General features: G+C 50.9%; 2 protein-coding genes and 1 long non-coding RNA gene across 6 annotated transcripts in view; 1 reads left to right on the top strand and 2 right to left on the bottom strand.

The window, feature by feature from the left end:
- Window positions 1–900, bottom strand: part of LRRC8A (leucine rich repeat containing 8 VRAC subunit A) — a 27,482-nt gene extending 26,582 nt beyond the window's left edge. For 2 of the 3 annotated variants that reach the window (XM_090274847.1, XM_090274850.1), the window contains exon 1: window positions 355–462. The gene's annotated coding sequence lies outside the window, so the exon portion shown is untranslated. Of the gene's footprint in view, window positions 1–354; window positions 463–666 lie in introns of those variants that run through there. The other variant, XM_090274849.1, reaches the window with a different exon arrangement.
- On the top strand, window positions 628–26,232 carry KYAT1 (kynurenine aminotransferase 1). Of its 2 annotated transcripts, XM_090274852.1 has the most exons (14): window positions 647–709; window positions 15,408–15,621; window positions 18,309–18,367; window positions 19,561–19,708; window positions 21,546–21,695; window positions 21,777–21,863; window positions 22,068–22,196; window positions 23,611–23,731; window positions 24,063–24,139; window positions 24,270–24,359; window positions 24,461–24,647; window positions 24,727–24,806; window positions 25,505–25,591; window positions 25,688–26,232. In XM_090274852.1, the coding sequence occupies exons 2-14, from the start codon at window positions 15,511–15,513 to the stop codon at window positions 25,751–25,753; spliced, it is 1,392 nt and encodes a 463-aa protein (XP_090130978.1). In that variant the 5' UTR covers window positions 647–709; window positions 15,408–15,510; the 3' UTR covers window positions 25,754–26,232. The 2 variants fall into 2 exon arrangements, with proteins under 2 accessions (XP_090130977.1, XP_090130978.1); XM_090274851.1 differs by lacking the exons at window positions 15,408–15,621; window positions 25,505–25,591; window positions 25,688–26,232 and having other exon boundaries at window positions 628–709; window positions 24,461–24,800.
- LOC150013797 (uncharacterized) lies at window positions 9,127–12,836 on the bottom strand. The gene is made up of 3 exons (XR_016510589.1): window positions 12,696–12,836; window positions 11,893–12,491; window positions 9,127–9,551 (listed from the first exon to the last, which is right to left on the bottom strand). It is a non-coding gene; the product is annotated as an uncharacterized LOC150013797 (long non-coding RNA).

Here is a 26,232-nt window from a genome sequence, read left to right as displayed (position 1 = left end):
CGAAGCGGGTACTGTGCGCAGGAGTGCGGATCTGCGGGAACCCGCGGGATGACAAGGGGACCCGGGGCGAGGCGGAAACTCCCAGGATGTAGAGCGCAGGGAGGCACGGGGTGCCCGGGAGGGGGCTCGCGCGCCGCGGCGCCGGGGAGCGGGTGCGGTCCCGGAGACCCGAGGCAAGGGGGAGACCGGACGCAGGCAGGACCGAGCTGCCGCGGGAAGCCCCAGGGAGCCGGCCCCCGCGGGCAAGGTCCGCGCTGCCGGCGCGCCCGAAGCCCGGCGGCTGGCCGGGGGCGCGGAGGAGTGGGTTTTGAGGGGTGACAGCGCGCGCCCCTTTTGCCCACCCCACCCACTCACCTGGGCCCGCAGCGTCCGGCAGCCCAGCAGGCAGCCCCCGGGCCCCGGCCGCGCACTCCCGCCGCCGGCCGCTGCGCCCCTCCGGCGCCTCCTTTTGTTTGTCCCTCACTGCACCACTCAGCCCTCTCCGCCCCGGAAGTGACGTCAGCCTCGGGCGCGAACGCGGCGGCCCGGCGTCGCCATCTTTCTGGGGGGAGCTGTCTCAACGCCCTCAACCCCCGCCCCGCTCTCCCTGATGACGCCATGTCGTTTGGGGGCGGGAGTAGCGGAGTCCGGGCTCGGCCCCTTTAAAGGGACAGGGACCGCTCTAACCTTCGAGGAGTCCTTGGTGACAGGTGAAGCGGCCGAGGCGGAGGTGAGTAGCCGGTGTTGCGGAGCCTTGCTGCACCGAGCTTATGTGCCGAGGACGGAGGGTCTGGTAACCGGTCCCGAGCTGGATTGTGCCAAAGTACTCGCACCATTTGGTGCTGCTGCGATAGCAGAGTGGCTGCCGGAAAGGTTCCCCCCGCCAGTAGCCGCCCGCGGGAATAAGTTGCGCGCGCTTCCCGCTGACCCGCACTCTGCCACTGGGACCCGCCAAGCTGGTCCACCTGCATCCACACCCCCGCCGCCCACCGAATCCCGCGATAGTACCGTTAGGGAATGAGGGAAGCCGGAGCCCCAGGTAATTCGGTAAATGCTGGGCAGAGCTCCGCAGCTCCGTGGATCTCGGCAGTTCCCAGGCTGATCAGCAACCACGGTGAACGATCATCTATACAGTAGCATAATGTGCAGCCGCTGAAACGCAAAATGTCACTATGCACAACGGGACGACTTGCGAGATATACCTTAAATGACAGAAGGAAGGGCCAAACAGAACAGCGTTGATATGCTCTAGTTTGCGTAAAAGGACGTGTGCAGGGTAGGGTTGACCGCGGGTGTGTGCACCTGTCGTCTGGTAAGATGCACAAGAAGTTCTTAACGGTGGTGACCTGGTATCGAAGAATTGGGCCCCTGGGTACCAGGACAAGGGGGAAGAATTTACTACCATGTGCACTAATTCAAAAGAATATATACACCCTTCTGTTCATTGCTGTGTTATTTACAATCGCCAAGATTTGGAAGCAGCCCAAATGCCCATCAGTAGATGAGTAGATAAAAAAGCTCTGGTACATTTACACGATGGGATACTACTGAGCTATAAAAAATAAAAAAATTAAAAAAAAGAAGGAAATCTTACCTGCAAGAGCATGGATGGACCTGGAGAGCATTATGCTAAGTGAAATAAGCCAGTCAGAGAAAGACAAGTACCGTATGATTTCACTCATATGTGGAATCTTTTCTTTTAATTTATTGATTTAGAGAGAGAGAGAGAGAGAGAACCATTGATTTGTTGTTTCACGTATTTATGCATTCATTGGTTGATTCTTGTATGTACCTTGACCCCAGATCAAACTGGGAACCTTGGCATATCCAGAGGACACTCTAACCAACTGAGCTACCTGGCCAGGACCTATATGTATTGAACAAAATAAACTAACAAACAGTAGAAACAGACAGAAAGATACAGAGAACAGACCCACAGCTATCAGAGGGGAGGTGGGGTTGGGGAGCTGGTGCAAAGGGATAAGGGATTAAGAAAAGAAAAGAGAAAAAAACTCAGACACAGACAACAGTATGGTGATTACCCAAGGGAAAGGAGGTGGTTAATGGGAGAGGCAGGTACAGAGAGGATAAATGGTGATGGAAGGAGACTAGACTTGGGGTGGTGAACACACAAATGTAATGTACAGGTGATGCATTATGGACCTGTACACCTGAAACCTATATAATTTTACTAACCCGTATCACCCCAGTAAATTCAATAGAAACTTAAAAAATAAAGGGCTTAAAATACTAATAAATAAATAAAACTAGGAGGGTGAAGATAATGATAGGCCCTCATCTTTCAGATGCTGAGCCAGTGCTTGGCTTCAGCTCTGCTGCTGGGAGGTCTTACTTTTCCCTGTTCTGAGAGGAGGAAACAGGCCTGGAGAGGTTGGGGACCTTAGTGGTATCTCACAGCCCACAAGTGGAGAAGCTGGAATTTGAGCCCCGGAGGATTTAACACTAATGCCCACAGTGCTGGTTTATCCACTCCCTACTGAGAATATTTTGTTACCAATCCTACAGCAGCCAGCATGGGACCTGGCACACAGCAGGTGTCCAGTAACTGTTAGTTTGTATTCTTCAAGATTTTATTTATTTATTTTTAGAGAGAGAGGGGAAGGGAGGGAGAGAAACATTGGTGAGTGAGAGATACGTTGATCGGTTGCCTCTTGTACACCCCACAACTGGGGACCTGGCCCGCAACCCAGGCATGTGCCCTGACTGGGAATTGAACCAGTGGCATTTTGGTTCGCAGGTCACAAAGCAGGGCAGGTGGGAGCACTCTGTGTCAAGTGCTGTGGTTGTGGTTGTCATTTTTATAGGTGGGGACATGGAGGCTCAGGAAAAGACCTACCAGGTCTGCAGTGTCAAGACTGGAAAGGGACAAGCCTTGGACTTCAGTCTGGAATCTGATCTCCAACGTTTGCCTCCCAGCCTGTTTGTTCCATTTGTTCAGTCAGTAAACAATAAACAATTACTGCCCTGGCTGGTGTGGCTCAGTGGATTGAGCACCAGCCTGCAAACTGAAGGGTCACTGGTTCGATCCCCAGTCAGGGCACATGCCGGGGTTGTGGGCCAGGTCCCCGGTTGGGGTGCACAAGAGGCAACCACACATCAATATTTCTCTCCCTCTCTTTCGCCTTCCCTTACCCTCTCTCTAAAAATAAATAAAAATAAAATCTTTGAAAAGAAAGAAAGACGCATAGATGTCTAAAAGGAGAAATGATGAGGCCAGGGCAGCAAATTTTAATTGGTATACTGCAAGAGGCACATGGTGTGGCACAAGAATTTTTAAAACTTGCAATACCTGACTATTTAGTCAGGGGCACAGACCTCTTTTTCCTTAGACTGTCAAATAAAAAATTGACAACAGCCAATAAAACAATAGCCATTTGGTGTGAATGAGTTAAAATTATATCTTTTTTTTTTGTCATATTGGCAAAAATATATTACTAATTTTAGTAATTAGTTTATTTGTGCCACAAGATGGAAAAGGTTGAAAATCGCTGGGCTGGAGGCTCAAGCAGAGACTCTCTTATACCCGCAAGTAACTGGCACGACAGGAGACCACGCAGGTCAGGAAGATTCAGCCTGGCTTCTGTGTGAGTTGCTCCTTCCTCCTGGAGAATGACTTCACACGGCTACACCTGCGTTTTCCCACCCTCCACCCCACTACCCTTCCATAGCCCGAGACGTAGAATGCCCTGATTTTATAATCCAGGTGGGGTTGACAAAGAAACACAGGCAAGTTCAAAGCAATGAGGAAGTCCTTGGTACTGACGCGCCACCCCCCCATTCATTTGGCCCCCGGAGTGGCAGTCAAATTGCTGACACTCTGCAGGTGGGAATGAGGGTGTCCACCCGGAAGTTGGTGCTCACCTGGGTTCTCAGGTTGCCAGCGTGCCTGGACATCTGGCTGGGTGTGGCTCCTCTCTTCTGTAGCCAGCAGGCCAGAGTCCTGCCTGCTGCAGCGGGAGAGGGGTCGCTCTGCCCTAACGAGCTGTGGGGCACTGCCAGCTCCCTGGAAAACTTCCCAAACGCTCATCCGACTTCCTCATCCCGGTTCCGAGTGTTGAGTTCACCCCCGAGGCCCTCCTGTGATTTTCTAGGACTCTGACTTTGCATAAGTCATTTCCCTGCTTTGGCCTCCGTTTCTCCGTCTGTAAAACAGATGTGACTCTCTAATGTTCCAGGGACTAAATACATATACACATACATTGTCCCTTATGTGTAAAACTGCCCCAAAGAGTGAGATTTCAGTTTCGGATCTGGGTTCTGTGCCCGGGGGAATAAGGAGTGGGGTACCTTCTGTGTGTCTCACTCAGAGTTCCCCTCCACCAACCCCTCTGCAGGCCGGGGAACCTGCGGTCTGGGCTCCAGGAGTCATTTCCAAACCCAGGGAGACCAGAGTATAAGTCAGTGAGCTTGTTAGAGCTCCCCAGGCATCCTGTCACCTCCGTTGGGAAAGAACCATTGACTTGACAAGTTTTCACCGAACGCATGTCTTATAGGGCCTCTGTGTTTTTAGATCCTCTCCTCTGCCCCACCCCCACCCCCCCAAAACCAGGTGTGACTCTGACAAGAGATTTTGTAGTCCTGCTTGGTGTCCTGATTTTTACGGAAAGCCTCATAGAGTTAACTTTTCCCTGCGTATTGTTAGGAGAGGTGAGCGTGGCCCAGCACCAGTGCTAAATGCCTTCTGTGGATGATTGAATTGTTACCGTCCCCACTGTACAAATGAGGAAGTTGAGCCCGGAGGGGACCAAGTCCTGTAGCTGCTTCACGGTGGAGCTGGGATCATTTAATCCAAGTCCAAGTCAGAGTCCAGCTTTCATCTTCTGTGACTGTTGAGTAACACACCGGCCTCGCCTAGATGCGGGACCCCGTCCCAGGCCCCTTGTCCAGAGGCGCTGTGGTTGGTATTTTCTCAGTCGCTGGGAAGCTCTTGGCATTGTGAGCCCAGGAACACTACACCTCCTTCTAGGCACGGGACAGAGCGGCCCCATACAGACCCGGCTCACCCCAAATACCCAGTGTGCCGCCGCTGAGCAATGCCAAAACCAAATGTCCTTGCTGCATTGAGTCGGCTTTGGTGATGTGGGGCCAGCCTGCAAAGCCAAAATCACCTTGCCTGTCCCTGCAAACTGCCATTCAGGAAGGAAGCTGGACGAGACGTGGGTGCTGTCCCTAAGGGCTGATGGTCTCCTGCAGGCAGGGGAGCAGGTAGAGGCAGCAGCACCCACTTCCTGAAAGAGGGATTTTTGTGGGGGGAAAGTTTGGATTTTGGAAACAAGCGGGCCAGGGTTTGAATCCCAGCTCGGGCTCTGCAGCTGAGTGAGCTTTGCTCACTCTCCTCTTGGGAGACAATGGGGATAATGCTGTAATGCCTTCCTAGTAGACTGTTGTGAAGATCAGAGAATTTAGCACAAGGGTCAGGCACATAGTAGGTGCTCTCTGAGTTCAGAGAAGGGCCCAGGTGGACAAAGAAGGCCTCAGAGGAGGCAGAGCTGGAGCTAGACCCTGCCAGGGGGGATCGGATTGGAGGGCATGGCTGGCAGGGGTACCGCTTGAACAAAGGTGGGTGACATCTGCTCAGAAGCAAAGGACTTATATGTTCAGAAGAGGAGAGAACGTGGAAACTGCAGAGCCCGGGTTCAGGCCTGCCCCAAAGGCCAGGCTCAGGAGGCTGTAGGTTTTTCTGGTATCAATGCAGGCTGCATGCCAGGCCGGCCCAATGGGGGGGTAGCTCACGTCAGAGCATCAGTCCCCGAGGCATTTGCCTCGGGGTCATGCACCTGCCGGTCACCAGTCCTGGTGCCTTCTGGCTGAGAAGGTGACCAGTAGCTGCTCAGGCTGATAGAGGCCTGTGCTGGGGAAGGGCACTGACCGCTGGCCACCCGCCCCTGGCCTGACCGCAAGGAGGCCTGGGCTCTTAGGTGCCTGCGTGGCCGCACTCCTCCGTGGGCTGATGCTCAAGCACCAATGATAATGAGAATGTTTGCTGACCTCTGACTCTGCCGGGCACCACGCTACGTGATTTTGCGTGTTATCTCACTGACCTCTCGCGGCAGCCCTACGAGGCAAGTACTCGCATCATCCTCATTTCAGAAATTATCCTCAGAAAGGCTTAGTCATTGGCCAGGTGTCACACCTAGTAAATGGCTTTGGCCTGAGTTCGGTTTGATTCCAGAGCTTCACAGCCTCATTTTAAAAAATTATAAATAAAATTGTAAGAAGTTTATATGACCTCATTCCCAAAGAATGCCACAGTTAATAATGTAGCAGAGTCCCTGAAAATGTCCTTTTGTACAAACATATCCTTGCTTTGCATGGTTCTGATATGGACAAGCTTCAGGTTAACTTTAGTTAATTTTTAGTTAAAAATTTAATTTTTGCATCAAAGGACACCAGTTCCTCAATAACACGGTTCAAATTTCAGCTGCCATGTTTTATATGTGTGTGTGTGTGTGTGTGTGTGTAATTTATTTTAAGATTTTATTTATTTATTTTAGGGGAGGGAAGAGAGAGGGAAAGAAAGGGAGAGAAACATTGATGTGAGAGAGGAACATAGATCAGTTGCCTCCTGTATGCGCTGCAACCAGGGACTGACCCAGGCATGTACCCTGACCAGGAATCGAACTGGCGACCTTTCGCTTTGCGGGACCACACCCAACCCACTGAGCCACGCTGGTCAGGGCCCATGTTATATAAACTAGGAGTAATTGCCTAAAGTGTGGATTTGGCTGCTAGCTCTTCAGTCCACAAATCACTATGGAATAACGTGTGCGTAATGATCAGTGACCAATCACATCTCTTCTTCCAAACTTTGCCATTGATTGGTCCCCATGCATGTTATTTCGCTCCCCTTCAGACAGTGAAGCATGTAGTTAGCTGTGCTGCAGCCTGACCCCCAGAGATAAACCCAGGTGACGTTTTACAAAAGAAGGATCACCAGAACCGGGGATTGACCAGCAAAGATGAAAGCTCAGCAGAGAAAGGCAGAGTGGTCGCCCTGGGAGTGAAATCGGATCCCAGCGTAAAGGGAGTGCTGAAGAAAGCTGACGGTGAGCATGTGGATGCTGCAGCTGTTCACTGTCCTAGAAACTGCCGTGGTGCCGCCAGAGACACCTGGTGAAGACAGATTATCGACGTAAATGACGAGAGGGGTTCTGAGGAAAAGGATGAAGTGTAGAAACCAGTGGCGTTTAGTGTATTCACAATGTTGCATCACTACCGCCTCTCTCGTTTCAGAACTTTTTCATTACCCAGAAAAATGACCCGGAGTCCTTAAATAAGCATTCCACACTCCCCCTCCCATCTCCTGGCAGCTACTAATCTGCTTTGTGACGCTACGGACTTGCCTATTCTGAGTAAACCATAAGAATCCTATATATAATACGGGAACTTTTGGGTCTGGCTTCCTTCACTGAGGATAATGTTCTTGAGGTTTGTCCAAGGTGTAGCGTGGATGGTGGCAGCGTGTTCCTTTTTATGGCTGAGTAACAGTCCATTGTATGGCTGTGCTACAACTTACCCATTCATCTACTGAAGGACGTTTGGGTTGCTTGCCCCTTTTCACTATTAAGAAGAATGTGTGTACTAAGTTTCTGCATGAACATACGTCTTCACTTTTTTCCCCCAGTATATACCTAGGAGTGGAATTGCTAGGTCATAAGGTAAATTCTGTGTTTAGACTTCATAAAAATTAAAAATTTTGTGCATCAAAGGACATTATTGAGAATGTAATCAAGGCTGTTGATTCATTTTCTTTTAAATTTATTTTTAGAGAGAGGGGAAGGGCAGTAGAAAGAGAGGGAGAGAAACATTGATGTGAGAGAGAAACATCAATCAGGTGACTTTGTACGCTCCCCAACTGGGGACCAGACCTGCAACCCAGGCACATGCCCTGACCATGTACCGAACTGGCAACCTTTTGCTTTGTGGGACAATGCCCAACCAACTAAGCCACACTGTTGATTTATTTTGAATTAATTTTTATAGATGGACTGAGGTAGACAGAGGTCACTCTTTTGCATGTGACTACCCAGTTGTCCTGGAGCCATTTGTTAAAGAGATTATTTTTTCCCCCATTGAATAGTCTTGGCACCATTGTCAAAAATCAGCTGGCCACAGGTGTCTGGGTTTATTTATTCCTGGGCTCCCAGTTTTATTCCATTGGTCTATATGTCTATCCTTATGCCAATGCCACACTTTTGTTTACTGTAGCTTTGTAGTAAGTTTTGAAATCAACATGCATTTTCATCTAACCTGACTATCTCTTCATGCTATGGGCAATCTCATCCCTTTGCGTGGCTGTGCAATATTCCATTGTATGGATAAATCAGAACACATTGAACCAGCACCCGGTTGATGACATCAGATTGTCTCCAGGTTTGTTCTCTTACACACAGTTAACTTTTGCTCCAAAAGTTATACCAGTGAGCACTCTAACCTAGTATTTTCCAAATCGTGGACTATGACCTTTTAGTGCATTGTAGTATCAATCTGGTGACTCTCAATCTTATTCTCTGCCTATCTGAGTGGTGAAAATAGTGTTTTATTTTAGTTTGCATTTTATTATAAGATTCAACATCTTTTCAAGTTGATTGACTCTTTTCTTTTTATGTGAATTTATATCTTTTTCCCACTTCTTTTTCCTGTTAAGATGTTGGTGTTTTGATTTGTAAGAATCTTGTATGGTAAGGCTTACCCTTGCCTGGCCGGGTAGCTCATTTTGTTAGAGCATCATCCCGATACTCCAAGATTGAGGGTTCGATCCCTGGTCAGGGCACATGGAAGAATCAACCAATGAAAGCATAAAGAAGAGGAACAACAAGTCGATGTTTCTCTCTCTCTCAAATCAATTTTTTAAAAAAGGATAACACTTTGTTAAAATGGCCTGGATACTTATTTGTCTCCTTCCTAAAAACAAAAACAAACAAAAAAGATTGTACACTCCTCAAAGGAAAGAAAGGTGTGTCCTGTTTATCCCTGTATACCTGGTGGCTAGCAAAGGGCATAGCACGTAATGAAAATTCAATAAATATGTGAAGTGATGAAAAGGTGTGCACCTACTAGGTGACAGGCCCTGTGCCAGGTGCTGACAACAAAAAGATGAACAGAGAGAGAGTCCTTGTTCTAATGGAACTTACAGTCTGGTGGGAGAGACAGACCGTCATTCTCTCACTCAGAAGTTTATTGAGCAACTTACTCTGTACCAGGTGCATAATGTCCATTGGGAGAGCCAGCCAGCTAGGATGATAAAAATACCAGGACTATGACTCAGGTGATCTGGTGCCAGTGGAATCGGTTCCCCTCCCTGGTCATCAGTATCCCCATCCATAAAATATGAGTGACTGGACCATATTCTCTCATTTCCCATTGAGCTCCCATCCGTCTGTGCTTCTTTGGCTCTTTCTAGAAGTGGGAGTCACTGATCAGAGCTCCCCCATGTCCCACCGTGGCAGTGAGGACAGGCTTTGAAGTCAGAGTCCTGAGTTCAAACTCCAGCTCTGCTACTTGCTAGCGGTGGCCATGGGTGTGTGACTTGGCCTCTTGATGGAACCCTTCTGTAGGATTAAAAGGGATGCAACTTACCTGTAAGATGCACAGCAGGTTGCCTGGCACAGAAAAAGTTTACAGTAAATAAAAGGCCATTGTCGTTACCGTTGGGACAGACCTCAGCTATAGAGAAGCTGGCCGAGGAAGAACTGCTTCCTAGAAAATGAGGGATGAGCTACAGGGAGTTGGAGGTGGGTGTGACCTGGGAAAGGCTGCCTGTTGTGCCCCTAAGTGTCCCTGAAGGAGGTCCCACTGGAGGTCCCTGAGTCAGCCCCAGTCACTGGGGGAACTCTGGACTAGGAAGCCAGCAATCCTGATTCAAGGTGGGTCCGGACCAGCACAATCACCACTGTGGGCCTCCTCTATGAAATGAGGCCACAGTCCCCTCCTGAGGCATGAGGGTTCCAGGTGTTTGGAACCCCCAGGGCCAGGGAGCCCCAAATCTGACAGGGCTGGTTCTGCATGCCCCCTGCTGGCAACTTCAGGAACAACAAGCTCACAACAACAGGTCCTTGCCTATTAATGCGGGTGTCAAGGACCTGGTGGTGTTGCTGGGTGAGGGCAGCCCACGTGGTCACCTGTGCCCTTTCTGCCCTTTACTGGGACCCCCAGTGGTTTCTTCCTCCTCTTCGAATTCCTGGAAACTGCCCCCACTACGTCCACATGTTCACAGACACAGATGTGTGCACATGTGTGCACATGCTCAAGTGCAAACACTTGTATTTACAAATGGAGTTTCAACCACACATGGATATACTCATGTTCAAGGTCCCATTAAGACTTTCATGGGCCCCCTTTTACTATTAGAAAATAAGACTTCTATTTTACAACTCTGTTGGTATATTTAAAAATGATTATCAACTAGGCTGAATTCATTATTATATATTCATTATGATTGTATTCTTTTTTCTTATTTTAAAATAAATTAAGATTAAAACATTCTCATGGGCCCCTTGGCACTATGTCTTCTGAGGTCTGATGGAGAAGGTGGCCCTGCCAGCAAACATATGAGTTCACACACATCTAGCCCAACCTGACATATTATATTAATTCAGGGAGTATTCAGAAAATGTCCACTCTATTATTAATATCAGTCATTTCCTTGGCACCTTTTCAGTGCCAGGCACTGAGTGAAGTGCTTTCCATGAATTATCTTATTTTTATTTCTAATTTATATATAGGGAAAGTGACATTTGAAGAGGGAAAGTGACTTCCCTCTGGTCAGACAGCCTTGGTCTGCGTGACACCACAGCTTAGGTTCTAACCACCTCCCCAGGGGTCTGTTCAGGGGCTGGTCCTGGGTGGGCACCAAGGGTTCAGTGTAACGTTCACTCCCGTGCCCACAGACCGTCCTGGGCACACACACCACCCCCTGCCCCGGTGGTCTCCTGCAGCAAAAGCCCGGCAGGTTTCCATCCCCAGGCCCCGGGCCGTGAGGCTAATTAAACATAGCCTTGACCAGCACAGGCTCTCCTCGCCCTCTGAAGCCAAGTGGCCCAGGCCACCTGCAGCCCCAAGAGCTGGCAGTGCCCGAAATGAGAGGCTGAGGTTGTGGCAGAGGGCGGGGGAGGGCCAGGAGCTGGGATCTTGTCCCGTGTATGTTTCTGCCCTGTGCTGGCCACCAGGTGACGCAGGCCCTCCTCCGACCTCTAGGAGCTCAATCGGAGTATTAGTTGATATTTTATCATTGTTACCACTGCCTTTGTCTGTTAAAGCGAGTGAGGACAGCACCTGCTCTCCTGGGCTGTTAAAGGGTCTAATGACATATGTACAGTCCTTACTGCAGTGCCTGGTGCAGAGTGAGTGCTCAGCAAATTATTCATGTAATTCCTACCACTGTGATCCAGTGAGACGATAAAGGCAAGATTTAGGCCAGAGGAGGTGTAGTCGCTTTCGGAGGAAGGACAGAATTGATAGACGTGGGGTGATGTGGGCGAGGATGTCGAGAGAGAGGATCAGCCTACTGGGAGTGCACAGATTTAGAACCAAGTGGTTAGGAGGCAGGCAGCCAAAGAGGGTCCCTGTAGAGTTGAGTGCATCTGGAGGAGTCCGCAGGACATCAGGCCCAGGACAGGAGCTGCCAGCCCTGCATCCTCCCCATCCAGGGGAAGCGGCCAGCCCCGTTTGCCCAGGATGTCCCCTGTTTTAGCACTGCAAGTCTCATGTCCTGAGAAGCCCCTCAATTCTGGGCACATGGGCCAGTTGGTGCCCTGAGGCCCCACAGTGGGCACTGGGCTCAGACCTGGACTTGGGCCCCGAGTCCCCGGGCTGAGTGAGGCCGAAGCACGCCAGCGCCACCCCACAACAGGACACACCACGGAATGTCCCCCCTCTGATAATACTCCCTACCCTTTGTTGCTCTCAGCGCTGGTGCTTCGCCACAGGGATCAGGGAATGCTTTCTGCAGGATACCCCTGGGCACTGACTTAGTTCTGAGAAATGAGACGGTGGCTCTGGCCCGACTGACTGCTCAGCTCCTGGAAGCTCCCAGCTGCCTTCCATTGCACTCCTGGGTCTCTGCACGGCTCCCTCCGCCGACACGCTTTCCCCAGCCGGACTCAGCCTGAGACAGCGTTCTCCCAGTCCTGCTGGTGCGAGTGGGTTCTTTCCACAGGACCACAAGGAAAGCATTCCAAGAGACCCGCGTATGGGAGATTATGGCGTGGCAACATTTGCGTGAAAATAGAAGGCTGCCCACGCGTTCTCAATGTCTCATCTCCCTGCGTCCCACTGTGGAAAAAGTGCAACTTTGTCTTCACAAGGCCCGGAAATAGGGTCCATATCCACAGATTCTGCGCCGTGCCAAAGTTTAGTCCATAGCAAAGCTTAGCCCCGCTCCGGGCTGTGCTCTGCCCGCTGGCCCCTGCTGTGTCCGGGACCCAGGCTCGGCTTGAAGGCGCTTCAAGTCTGCAGCTACCGGCGGAGCGGCTGCCTGGGCTGCATGGTTGCTATGGAGAGAAAAACACGGGAAGGAACGGGATGATCACGTGTTGGGGAGCGAGGCGGGGGGAGCTGAAAGAGAAGAGATGCGGGGGGTGGGGGGGGGGAGGGAACAAGAACGGGGACAGGGAAAGGGAGGGAGAGAGAGCTGCTTTGTTACGCGGATTACACTGCTCGGGCTTGGGAAGGACCAAGCACGTCTTTAAACTAACCAATCAACTCCCCAGGCTTTCCGGGCTTGTGTTGGGCCCTCCCCCTAACCAGTCTATTTCCTAGATCTTCCAAGGTTCTGTGTCTCTTATCCAATCCGGTCCTTTTTCCAGGCAAATCGACAGGCCTCTGTGGTCGTCATCTTGGCTCCTCTTGCGCATGCGCTTGTCGCCCCAAGTCTGAGCAAGCCCGCGCGTGCTCCCCACACGGCCGAAGTGGGGGTGCGATAATCCGTTTAGCGGCAAAGCTGCGATCCCCTGGGGTACCTATGAATGCTGCACCTTCCTAGGGGAGCAGGCATATGCCTCCTAGTTGATTATGCTTAATAATGTCTGACTTCCTGTGCTCCCTGCCTTCGTTAGCATTTAGCTACCTACACTAACACTTGGGCTGAGCAGGTGCCCCCAGTGCCCTCCAGAGCAGCCCCCTGACCCGAGACACCTACTTCTTTTGCAAGGCTTGTCCCGATCCCTTGGAGGGAAGAGAAAGGAAGGCAGGCCAAAGGAAAAGTCTCGGGCTGCGGCGCAGTTCTCGGAAAGCTGCAGCAAAGCCTTGGGAGTGTGTACCTCCCCGCCGCAGCCTGCCTCGCTGTCCGCAGGTACCGGCTGGGAGCAGCCGCGGGGCTTGGCCTCAGTGCGAGGGGCACAGCTGTGCCCTCAGGCCCCTGGCATCAGAGGGGCACATTCCCATGCCAACCATAAGGGCAATGCCTTTTTTTTAAAACCATGGCAATTTTTTTAAAACATCTCTATTGAGATATAATCCATGCACCATATAATTCAGTCATTTAAAGGGTACTATTCGGTGATTTTTAGTATATTCACACTTATGCAGTCATGACCACAAACTAATTTTAGAACATTTTCATCAGGCCAGAAAGATACCCTGGACCCATTAGCAGTCATTCCTCACCTCCACCTCACTCCTCACTCCACTCCCAGCCCAAGGCAATCACCGATCTACTCTCTGTGTCTGTGGGTTTGTCTCTTTCTTATCAATGGAATCATATAATTTGAGGTCTTTTGTGACTGGCTTCTCACTTAGCATAATGCTTCAAGGTCCATCCATGTTGCAGCGGGTACTCCGTTCCCTCTTATCGTCGGCTGATATCCCATCATATGGATTTGCGACGTATTGCTCACCAGTTGATGGGCATTTAGTTTTTTTCCACTTTTTGGCTATTATGAATGATGCTGCTTATGAATATACATGTATAAGTTTGTGTGGACATGTTTTCATTTCCTTGGGTAGATACCTAGGAGTGGAATTGCTGGGTCTGATGGAAACTCTATATTTAATATTTTGAGGAACTTCTAGCGTTTTCCATTTTCCATTCCCAGAAGCAGTGTACAAGGGTTCCGATATCTCAACCTCTTCAAAATACTTATAGTTATCCATCTTCTTTGTTATAGCAGCCATCCTAGTGGGTTTGTAGTTGTATCTTAATGTGACTTTTCCCTACTAACTAATGATGTTGAGCATATTTTCATGTATTTGTTAGCCATTAGTCTTTGGAGAAGTTCAAATTTATGATTTGCAAATATTTTCTCCCACATCATGGGTTGTCTTTTCACTTTCTTGATGGTATCCTTTGAAGCACAAAAGTTTTTAATCTCAATGAAGTTCAGTTTATCTTTTCTTCTGTTACTTGTCCTTTTGCTGTTGTATATGAGACAGTCTTCTAAATCAAGGTCGCAAAGATTTACTCCTGTTTTCTTCTTAGAGTTTTATAATTTTAATTTTTACATTTAGATCCATGATCCACTTTGAGTTAATTTTTGTGTATGGTGTGAGGTAGGGGTCCAAATTTGTACTTTTACATGTGGCTAACCAGTTGTCCCAAAACTATTTGTTGAAAAGACAATTCTTATTGGATTTTCTTAACACCCTTGTCAAACAACAATTGACCATGAATGTGAGAGTTTATTTCTGGACTCTCAGTCCTATTCTATTGATTTATATGTCTCTTCTTGTGCCAGTCCCACACTTTCTTGGTTCCTATAGCTTTAAAAAAAAAAAAACTATTTTATTTATTTAGTTTCTTTAGAGACATTGGAAGGGAGGGAGAAAGAGAGGGAGAGAAACATCGATGTGAGAGAGAAACAGTGATTGATTGCCTCTCGCACGCCCCCAACTAGGGACCTGGCTTGGTTGCTATAACTTTTTAGTAAATTCTGTGTAGTGAGTCCTCCAATGTTTTTCAAGGCCTTCATCTTTTAAATGTATGTCTGTTAAGTCTCTTGATCTATAGTGCCCCAGACTTTTTTTTTCTCTTGCATTTTATTTGTTGAAGAAACAGGATCATTTGTACTATAGAGGTTGCATCAGTCCATATCTGTTTGTCGCATCTCTGAGGTGTCATTTAGCCTGTTCTTTTGTCCCTTGTATTTTGGTGATCCAGAGGCCTTATTTGATTTAGATTTCATTTTATCAGGAGAATAATATGCAGGTGGTATGTGTGTTTCCAGAGTCAGAACATAATGGAGGATTGACTCTGTGATGTTAGGGGCCATTCATGGTCTTCACCTGGATCTTTTTTTTTTTCCCATTAAAGGTGATTTACATTTTAAAAGGGTCACCTTGGGGTGGGAGGGGGTCACGGTAGTTTTGAGAACTGGGGGTTCATCCTGCAACAAAGCACTTATTGCTACATCTGATGCACAGTTGCCAACTCGGTAAATATTAGCCCTTATTGCTGTTATTGTTGTTATTAGAGCTGTGTGTGGGGGACTCAAGCCCTGGGCTCGGAGCCATTTTCTGGCCGGGGTGTTCTGCTCCTTTCTCCTCTGCTCCTGGAGGGTGAGTCATCAGTACCCCATGGCTCTGGGAGGCATGTTCAGGAATTCAGCAGCCGTCTGTTTGCACCTGGTGGGGTCCCTCCAGAGAAAGAAGGCTGGAGCTTCACTCAACCGGTGCTTGCACCAGACTGTAAGTGCACTCTGCCGCCTGCATGAACCAGGCCCCTGGCTTGGTCCTGGCTTCAAATCTGCGCATGAACCTCCTCTTTCAGGAAGCCTTCCCTGACAGCACTTTGAGTGTGGGTCCCCCACCCCTTGCCTCTAATCTAGAACTGGTAGCCCTGTATCTGAATGGTTGCTTGGTGCTGCTGCCTTCCCATCACCTCCTCTGTCCAGCCCATGTTCCGTACATAGTTGACACTCAGTAAACAGTCACTAAATTAGTGCATAAGCCCAAGAACAGGCTCTGCTGCCTCACTTATCCAAGGGCCATATGACATACTTGAAGGCCACTCCTTAGAGAACCCCAAGTTTCTGCCATACCCCCATTATATTTATCTCCTTCCTAAACTCTCTGTGCCCCTGTACCTCTCTATTCTTTCCCCACCCCAAACCTCCACATTTTTAATCATAAAAATAAAACATTTATTTTAGACAGTTTGGCCCTGGCTGGGTTGCTCAGTTGGTTGGAGCGTTGTCCAGATACCCCAGCGTTGCCAGCGACTCCCAGTCAGGGCACAAAAAGGAATCACCAATGAGCACATGGATGGGTGGAACAATGAACTGATCTCTCTCTCTCTCTCTCTCTCTCTCTCTCTCTCTCTCTCTCTCTCTCTCTCTGAAATCAATAAGTTTTTTTAAAAGAATCAATAAAAAATGCATAAATAAGTAGAAAAACAAATAGATGTTTCTCTCAAATCAATAAATAAAATAAAAAAAATAAAAATTGGAAAATAAGAAAAGTATAAGGAAGAAAAAATATATATCTATTAACCACCAGCCAACCAAAGATAATCACTGCCAGTTGACATTTTGATGATAACATGATTTTCCCTGGCAGGGATCACTCTCATTTTAAACTTTAAAAAAGACTCAATTTACTTTTAAAGAGAAGGGAAGGGAGGGAGAGAAATATCAGTATGTGAGAGAAACATCAATTGGTTGCCTCTCGCACACCTCACACTGGAGACCTGGCCCAGAACCAAGGCACGTGCCATGACCAGGCATCGAATCAGCAACCTTTTGGTTTGCGGGCCAATGCCCAACCCACTGAGCCACACCAGCCAGGGCTCATTTTAAACTGCTGTTGGCCCTAGTCAGCTAACTCAGTTGGTTAGAGCATTGTCCTGATACACCAAGGTTGCAGGTTCAATCCCCAGTCAGGGAACATGCAAGAATCAACCAATGGCCCTGGCTGGTGTGGCTCAGTGGATTGAGCGCCAGCCTGCGAACCAAAGGGTTGCCAGTTCGATACCCAGTCAGGGCACATGCCTGGGTTGTGGGCCAGGTCCTCAGATGGGGGCGTGCAAGAGGCAACCACACAGTGATGTTTCTCTTCCTCTCTTTCTCCCTCCTTTCCCCCTCTCTAAAAATAAGTAAACAAAATCTTTAAAAAAAGAAAAAGAATCAACCAAGGAATGCATCAATATGTGGAAAACAAATCAACATCTTTCTCTCCCTCTCTTCCCCTTTCTCTCTCTAAAAGCAATAAATTCTTTTAAAAATTAAACTATTTTGCAGTGTACTGAGGGCCAGGCATGGTGAGGGGTGTCAGGGATTCAGTGAGGGGAGAGCACTGCCTGTCCCCATGCTGGGCTCTCTTTGAATCACTTACATGGGCAGGACCCCCAGGCTATGGAAAAATCTGGCCCATATACAGATGGGCCCAGGCCCTTGGGGACAGGGGTCTGGTGCTAGCAACCCTGCTGTTGCTGCCCTCCTGACCGGGGGCCTGTCCCACTCCTCCTCTGACCTTGAGCAGGTCCCTGAACTTCTCTGAGCATCATGTCACCTCTGAGAGGGATGCTGTGGGGACAGAGCAAGACCATGAGACGTGGGGGCTCACTGTTAACCACAGCGGGTGGCTGAGGAGAACATTAGAGACCCACCAGCCGTGAGACTTACAAACCTGCTGAGGGACCTTGAAACCCATGTTCCTATTATACTGATGGGGAGACTGAGGCCAGGAGGAGCTAAATCACCTCCAGAGTCACCCAGCCTAGGTGGGCTTAGGACCTGAGTTTGGTGGCCCTCATCTACCAGGCCAGTGTCTGCACACCTGTGGAAGGAACCTAGGGGAAGGGAGGGGAGGGGGGCTGGAGGAGGGCTCCTGAGCCCCACCACCCCAGAACTGAGCAAGTTCACCTGTGTCAGAACATGGCCTCGTCTCAGTAGCCCTGAGTCTGAGTGTGTTTGTTGTGTGACCTGAACACATCACTCCCCACTCTATTTTCTTGTCTATAAAATGGGCCCAGCCAAACTGTTCTGAGAAGCTAATGGAAGAGCTCAGCCAGTCCTCTGTACGCAGAAGCCGCTGCTGTCGCCACAGTCCTTCTCCTGCTCCCTGCCTCCCCTGCCTCCCGCGCCTCCTCTTTGGCTCGCAGCCCGTCCTGAGTCAGACTGAAATCTGATTGTATCCGGGCTGTATCTCAGGCCCTGTGACACCAGGCTGGCAGGTGGCTAGTCCAGGCTGGTGGACAGGGCAGGAGGCAGGCGCAGAGCCTGGCAGGGTCAGGCTGGGACTGCTGACCTCTCCCTCCTGGCTGGGAGTGGGTAGGAAGGGCAGTATCGGAGAGGGGAGAGGTTGCTGCCTCTCCTCTTAGGTCCCCATGTCCTGGCACCTCTTCCACTCTGACCTCCCATTTGCTCTGTCTGCAGCTCACCATGGCCAAAAGGCTGCAGGCTCGAAGGCTGGAAGGGATCGACCACAACCCGTGGTGAGCGGGACAGAGCGGGGGAGGTGTGTGGGTGTCCCCTCAGGCATGGGGGACAGGACACAGCTGGTGGTCCCTGGGTCTGCAGAAACTCAGTGATACCCAGGATGTTCAGATGGGCAGCTGCAGCCCACTAGAGGCGGGACCCAAAGCAGCAGGCTTGGCTTCCATCTCAGCCTCACCTCGCTTGGCACTGGCACTGGGGCCAGTGACCCCTACCCGGAGCCCCAGCCCCCCAGCTGCAAAACAGAGATAATTATATTTCCCTCAAACAGCCTTGGGGGGGGGGATAAGACAAAATACTGCATGGTAGCAATAGCCATTCCCCGGGCACAGGCTTCCCCGGGACTCTTACCACACTCAGGACAGAGTAAGACAAGCTGAGCGGAGAAGGTAAGATGCAGTGGCTCTTCACCAGGTATCTGCCAGGGTTAGTTCCTGTTCTTCACTGACTTGTTCTCCATTCGGAAGGATATGTGCCCATTGTTACTGATGGTGGGATGGACGCAGCGGGGAGGTGTGTGAGGAAGTTCCATGATCTTCCAGTCCACACCTGACCTTGGCCTGGGGCCAAGTGGATAAAAAACAGCTGTGGTACATTTACACGATGAAATATTCCTCCACCGTAAAAAAAAAGAAGAAAATTTTACCTTTTGTGACAGCGTGGATGAACCTGGAGAGCGTTACTCTAAGTGAAATAAGCCATTCAGAGAAAGACAAGTACCATATGATTTCACTCACATGTGGAATCTAATGAACAAACTGAACTAACATGCAGAACAGAGACGGATTCATAGAGAGCAGGCTGACAACTCTTGGAGCTGGGGAGCTGGAGGGTAGGGACTGAGCAAAAAAGAAAATAGAAGAACCCATGGACACAGACAACAGGGTGGTGATTGTCAGGGGGCGGAGGTGGAGGAGAGTTGGGGGTGGGGTAAATGGTGATGGGAAAAATATAAAATAATAAAATTGTTGGCTGCATGTTTTTACATGCATTTGGCACAGTGCCCAGCCCACCTAATCGAAAAGCGTGGGACCAGTTATGAGCAACACAGATCTTCAGGCCAGGGCAGGCGCTAGTTGTCCAGTGTTTCTAGCGGCCCAGAGCATTGTTCGCCTGCCCTGGAAGCCGGCAGAAGTAAGCCCAGGGTGAGGTGCAGGCATGGGCTGGTGCCAACTCTCCATTTGTTGCCCAGGTTGGAGTACACCAAACTGGCCTCCGAGTATGATGCTGTGAACTTGGGCCAAGGCTTCCCTGACTTCCCGCCTCCAGACTTTGCTGTGGAAGCCTTTCAGCGTGCCCTCAGCAAGGACTTCATGCTCAACCAGTACACCAAGGCATTTGTGAGTCTCCCGGCTGCGCCTGGTCCCCGGACACAGGCCTCTGAGGAGGCCCTGGTGGAGGAAGAAGGGGTAGAAGCCTAGAAAATGCAGTCCAGCCATAGTTCAATGTTCACTGAGCATGTCTTCTGTTTCAAGCCCTGGGACAGCTCACAGTCTGGGGAAAGGAAGACAAACAAACAAACAAACAAACAAAAAGGCAGTTGATATGCTGTGATGGAGGAGAATGGGTCAGGAAGAAGGGGAGACTGGGGAAGGCTTCCTGGAGGAGGTGACACTTAAGCTGAGCCCTGAAAGACAAGCCACTGATTGAGACATGCAATTGATGTGATTTGACTCTAAATTCAAACTCTTTCTGTAAAGGGTCACAGAGTAAATATTTTCCAACCCTTGGAGTAACCACTGCCAACAATTTGCTACTTTTCTTAGCATGTTCAGACTTTTAAACTTTTAAAAATGCTTATATAACAACACACGCACATATGCATATATACCTACCTGAGATTTGTGTTGAACACAAATGGACTCATACTATAAATAACATTCTGTAACTTGTTTATTTCACTAAACAGCATGTCAGGGACAACCTTCCATTCACAATAGCCCTGTTTCTTTTTACTGGCCGCATAGTATTCCATTGCCTAGATGTGCCACAATTTACATAACCAGCCCTGCTCTGCTCGACTGGCTTGGATATCTTCCTATTATAAGCAATATCACAGTGACTAGCTCTGTGTGTACATCTTTGTATGTGTGTGAATGTTTCTCTCAGGTAAATCCCTAGAAATAAAACTAGAGAATCAAAGTGGGTAAGCATTTATGCATGTGCGGGATATTGTCAAATTGTCCTCCCGTGAGGTTTACTCGCATTCCCACCAACAGACTGGTCTCAGAGCTGGCGGGAAGGCTCATTCCTTGGGTGAGAGAGAGGAATCATTTGTCTTACTCTTGCCATCCATGGGCCCTGTCAATCTTTTTAATGTCTGCTAAGAGTGGCATTACTTTCTTATAATATAGCAATATTTCAATGTTACTTTTACTGCTTTTCTTCAGTTATTATTCTTTCTCATGCACAGCGGGCATGAGCACTTTTTCTTTCATGACCTACCTCATTTTTTCATTTGGGTGTGTATCTTTGTCTTGTTGCTTTGTAAGAGCTCTTTATGTATTAAATATCTTACCTGCTTTTCTTGCGTTGCGATGTTTTTTCTCTTTGTGTTTTAACTTTACTCATGGTCTATTTTGCTGTACAGAAAGTTTTAATTTTTATGTGGTCAAATCTGGTGTGGCAAATTATTTAGTTAAATTCTCAATCTTCGGTTTCAATCACTTGGCTGAGCCTTGAGTGTTTCGTAAGTGTCCCCAGCAAACAGGTGTACAGATCCTATCTTCCTCTCCAAGGGGAGCCTTTCTAAAACTGCAGCATAAAATCCTTTTCTTGCATCTCAACTGTGCATGACCTTGGGCAAGTCATTTCCTCTGGGTCTCTCTTTTTCTATCCGCCGAATGATGGCGTGAAATAATGCCTTCCTTGCGCGGCTGCCGGCAGAATCAGATGGCACGAATGCGCTCCTTAAACCTAAAAGGAGGTGTTTCAGGTGTGGCGTTGCCACCGCTTCGAGGGCTGTGTTGGGCTGTGCTCCGCAAAGGCACACCCTTGTCTGGTTCCCCGCCGTGTCCCAGCCCTGGGCACAGGGCCCGGCACAGAACAGGTCTTAGGACAAGTGTGGGGGAGGGAGCAGACTTCGCCCCAGGTCCACCACTGGGTGGCGCAGCTGAGCAGGAGGGCGGGCCCAGGCTGACGGGGGGGGGGGGGGGCTGACCCCAGCTGTCCTGGCAGGGTTACCCACCCCTGACAAAGGTCCTGGCAAGTTTCTTTGGGAAGCTGCTGGGACAGGAGATAAACCCTCTCGAGAACGTGCTGGTGACCGTGGGTGCATACGGGGCCCTGTTTACAGCCTTCCAGGCGCTGGTGGACGAAGGAGATGAGGTGAGTGGGGCAAGGCTTGGGCTGGGTGGGGGTGAGGGGTCAGGGCGATACTGACCCCAGCTAACCTGCCCCTTGTGCCAGGTCATCATCATCGAGCCCTTTTTTGACTGTTACGAACCCATGGCATTGATGGCGGGGGCTTGCCCTGTGTTTGTGTCCCTGAAGCCGGTGAGATGCTAGTTGGGGTGTGGGTGGGCAGAGGGGTCCAAGGGGTGCACTGCGTTGGGCTCTAGGATGTGGGAAAGAAGGAAGGAAGTGAAGGAGGCCAGCTTCTCCAGGACGGGGAGAGGGAGGGGGCAGCGGCCTACGGGGAGGAGGTCACATCCCTGGCACTGAATGTCAGGTAAGTAGGTACTGCCCTGCCTCTTGCAGACCCCGACCCAGAGTGGAGAACTGGATTCCAGCAGCAATTGGCAGCTGGACCCCAAGGAGCTGGCCAGCAAGTTTACGTCTCGCACCAAGGCCCTAATCCTCAACACACCCAACAACCCGCTGGGAAAGGTACCTGACAGACCTCCTTTGGGGACCCCCAAGACTGGGTTCAAGTCTCCACTCTGCCACTGATCTGCTGCCTTGGGGCCTCCGTTTCTTCCTCTGTGAAGTGGGAGGGCTACCTCCAATGAGCTGTGAGGACGAGGCTCCCGGAGGCCCCAGGGACAGAGGCAGCAGCCCCCAGGGATGGCAATGAGGGCAGGTGGTGCAGCGGCCGGCATCTCAATACTTATTTCCCCATGACCCTGACCCTGAGACAGTAACTTCACTTCTCGGAGTGTTTTCTCATCTGTTAAATGGGAACGTGCCCTGGCTAGTGTGGCTCAGTGGATTGAGTGCCGGCCCATGAACCAAGGGGTCGCCGGTTCAATTCCTGGTCACGGCACATGCCTGGGTTGTGGGTCAGGACCCCAGTTGGGGGCACGTGAGAGACAATCACACATTGATGTTTCTCTCCTTCTCTTTCCCCCTCCCTTCCCCTCTTTCTAAAAAATAAAATAAAGATAAAATGGGAATGTGACAAACCCACGCGAAGGACTTCCTCTGTGTGTGTCCCACACTCACACAGCTACCACCCCCACAACACCTCTGACACCAGACAGACAGGCTTTCCCCCCACACCAGGCAATTCTGCAACACCAACTGGGGGTCTGATGATTTAACTCAATTTAATTCACCCCTAACCCTGTCTTCCTTGAGATGGCATCCAGTCCCACCGGTTAAGGGCTCAGTCCCACAGGACTGTCCCTACCCCACTTCAGATGCCAGTTTCAAGTTCAGGTGGCCACCTGTGCTTCTGACCAGTCAGCTATGAATCTCAGCTTCCCACGACCCCTCCTTGGGTTCGATGAATTTGCTGGAGCAGCTCACAGAACTCGGAGACACTAACATTTCCCACTTTTTTAAGGCGCATGATAAAGGAGGCAGATGGAGAGACACGGGACCAGGTCTACTGTCCCATGGAGTTAGGGTGCATCACCCTCCCGGGTGGATGTACTCACCAACCTGGACACTCTCTGAACCCCATACTAGTGAGATTTTATGGGTGCTTCACCACGTAGGCATGATCGGTCATTAACTCATTTCCAGCCCCTCTCCCCTTCCCAGGAAAGTGGGGCCGAAGATTCCAAGCTTCTGATCCCGACTTTCTAACCCCATCCAGGGGCCACCCAGAGTCACCTCATTAGAACAGGCGGTGTTCCCAGTGCTCTCATCACTCGGGAATTCACAAAGGTTTCCGGAGCTCTGTGCCAGGAATCAGGGGCAGAGACCAAAGTATATATTTTTCTATCATCTCACCACTGACCTCCCGCGGTCAGCGTTGCGTGGATTCAATAGGACGGGGCAGAAAAGCCCTTAGCACTGGGGTTGGCTGTACCCTTTTATCTGAGCAGGCCTCTCTGTTTGGGGAGGGTCCCCACAGGTGTTCTCCAAGGCAGAACTGGAGCTGGTGGCCAGCCTGTGCCAGCAGCATGACGTGCTATGCATCAGTGACGAGGTCTACCAGTGGCTGGTCTTCGACGGGAACCAGCACATCAGCATCGGTGAGCCCAGCCAACCAGGGCACCCCCATTCCCCTGACATTTATGCCAGGCCCTTGGGCCCAGTGTGGGGGTCAGCGCAGACGGAAGGGTCAGGAGCCACCCAGGTCGTGTGACCTGGAGCAGTGACTTATCCTCTCTGAGAAGAGGGGAGCACTATGGCACCTGCCCCCAGGGTTGTCATGAGGATGATCTGGAGTAAGTCCTGTAAATAGCTTAGCACGAATCTGAGTTCTGAGCGTGGAGGACCAGGGTGTCCACTGGGGTTTAGCCGCCACCCCTCCCTGGCCCCCTCACCCCCGCCTTAGCAGCTGCTCTCTTCGGCTTTGGGCAGCCAGCCTCCCTGGCATGTGGGAACGCACCCTGACCATCGGCAGCGCTGGCAAGACCTTTAGCGTCACCGGCTGGAAGGTGAGTCAGCAAGGTTGAGGGGACCACCCCTCCCCCTTGTGACCCTTGGCAGGAACGGTGGCCTGGGGATTAAGGCAGCCTTTGGCCAGGCCTTGAAAGGCCTCATCCCCTACCTGTGCTTCTGGTCTAGGTGGGCTGGGTCCTAGGCCCGGATCGTCTCTTGAAGCACCTGCGCACCGTGCACCAGAACTCTGTCTATCATTGTCCCACGCAGGCCCAGGTGCGGAGGGGCAGGGGATCGTGCCTGGGGGAGAGGGAGGGCCCAGGCTGGCTCCAGGGGCAGGTTAGCTTGACCTGCTTGTCCGTCGCCCTCCCCCGCAGGCCGCAGTAGCGGAGAGCTTTGAGCGGGAGCAGCTGCACTTCGGCCAGCCCAGCAGCTACTTCGTGTACTTCCCGCAGGCCATGCAGCGGTGCCGGGACCACATGCTGCGGAGTGTGCGATCCGTGGGCCTGAGGCCCATAACCCCCCAGGGCAGCTACTTCTTCACAGCAGACATCTCGGACTTCAGTGCGTGGGACTGGCTGGGCTGGGCAGGGCGTAGGGGGCTGGAGGCGGCCCGGGGCTCAGCATGGCCTCTGTCCTCCAGAGAGCAGGATGCCTGACTTGCCTGGGGCTGCGGATGAGCCCTATGACAGACGCTTTGTCAAGTGGATGATCAAGAGCAAGGTGGGCTGGGCCTCTGCCCCAATGTATCGTTTTCTAGGTTGTGCATTGCTCAAGGGTGCCGATGGGCCGCAATGCAGCCCGGCCTCTGCTGCAGGCCCTGCTACAGGGCTGCGTCCATTTCAAGGAACGGTGGCGGGGGGGGGGGGGGGGGGGGGGCTGTTTAATTTGCACAGAGGTGCCATGTGAGCTGGGAGCAGGGGCGGATTTAACGGCGGGCGCCAGGCACGCGTCCTGGGCCCCGACTTTTGAAGGGCCCCACAAAACCATGTATTTTTATTTTCCCTGTCTTTCTCTTTTTTTGAAGGGGCCCAATATTTTCTTCTGCACCTGGGGCCTCAACCGACTTAATCCACCTCTGGCTGGCAGGAATGAATCAGGGCCTCAGTCTTGCCATCTGTACGATGAGGAGTTGGCCCATTAACTCTGAGATCATCCAGCTCAGAGCTGTGATTCTAAGGCTTATTTCTTCTCTGGCTCTGCCCGGACCCCTTGCTTGGCCTCTATGTCCTCTCTATACACAGGAGGGCCTTGGGATGATGTTCTGGGGTTCCTTTCCTCTGGCCTGATGTAGCACTGGGAGGTGCCACATTGGAGCTAAGTCTGCTTCCCCCTCGCCATGGTGGAACCCCTCTGCCCGTGGGAGCCGAGGCTCGCTGGGCTGGGCAGCCCTGTTGAGACGCGGGCTTCCTCCTCCCCAGGGCTTGGTGGCCATCCCGGTCTCTGTCTTCTGCAGCGTGCCCCATCAGAAGCATTTTGACCACTATATCCGCTTCTGTTTCGTGAAGGTAAAAGACAGGGCTGGGGGTGAAAAGGCCTCCCCAAGCTTCCCAAGGTCACTGGGGGTTTGGGGAGACGAGTAGGACTGATCTGTGTTGACACAGGATGAAGCCACGCTCCAGGCCATGGACAAGAAGCTGCAGAAGTGGAAGGAGGAGCTCAGCGCCTGACGTCGCCCCCCCTCTGGGGCCCCGCCTCACCTGGTGATGCCCCACAGGGCTCTTTGTCCAGGATTTAGTCATTCCCAGGTTGAGGGTAGATGACACTGGTGAACCCCTTCTCTGTGACACAGAATGTCCCCAGGGAAGAGCCCTCCTTCTTACTCTTGGGGGAGTCAAGAGCACCCCCTCCCTATGGGGCCTACAATCCTGCTCCGGTCGTAAGGGAGGCCTGACCTGGGCTTCCCTCCCCTTCCCTCGGGCAGGTTGTAGTGTCTTGGGTCCCTTCTGGCCTCACCAGACTTGGCTGGAACTCAATGGGCAGAGTCCCGGAGTGCCAGCCCTGACCCCAGCCCTGCACTGGCCCCAGCCAAGGCTCAGGCAGCCCTCCCTTTCCTCACCTAAATTTGACTTTGGGATGCAGCCTTTAGTCTTGAGTCCTCAAGCCAGTACTTTTTGCCCATAATAAAATTTTAAGTTATTCAAACTTT

This window comes from Furipterus horrens, unplaced genomic scaffold (genome assembly GCF_987537825.1).
Source record: "Furipterus horrens unplaced genomic scaffold, mFurHor1.1.pri manual_scaffold_4, whole genome shotgun sequence".
In the NCBI taxonomy this organism is placed as follows: domain Eukaryota; kingdom Metazoa; phylum Chordata; class Mammalia; order Chiroptera; family Furipteridae; genus Furipterus; species Furipterus horrens.
This window is presented reverse-complemented; position numbering and strand designations above follow the sequence as displayed.

What these genes read in the sequence shown, in the direction of transcription:
- KYAT1 (XM_090274852.1), top strand. Translation starts at nt 15,511, where the DNA reads ATGGCTCTGGGAGGCATGTTCAGGAATTCAGCAGCCGTCTGTTTGCAC. An exon ending in TGTTTGTGTCCCTGAAGCCG is followed by an intron (nt 21,864 to 22,067) that starts GTGAGATGCTAG and finishes TGCCTCTTGCAG; the next exon opens with ACCCCGACCCAGAGTGGAGA. An exon ending in TCCGCTTCTGTTTCGTGAAG is followed by an intron (nt 25,592 to 25,687) that starts GTAAAAGACAGG and finishes GTGTTGACACAG; the next exon opens with GATGAAGCCACGCTCCAGGC.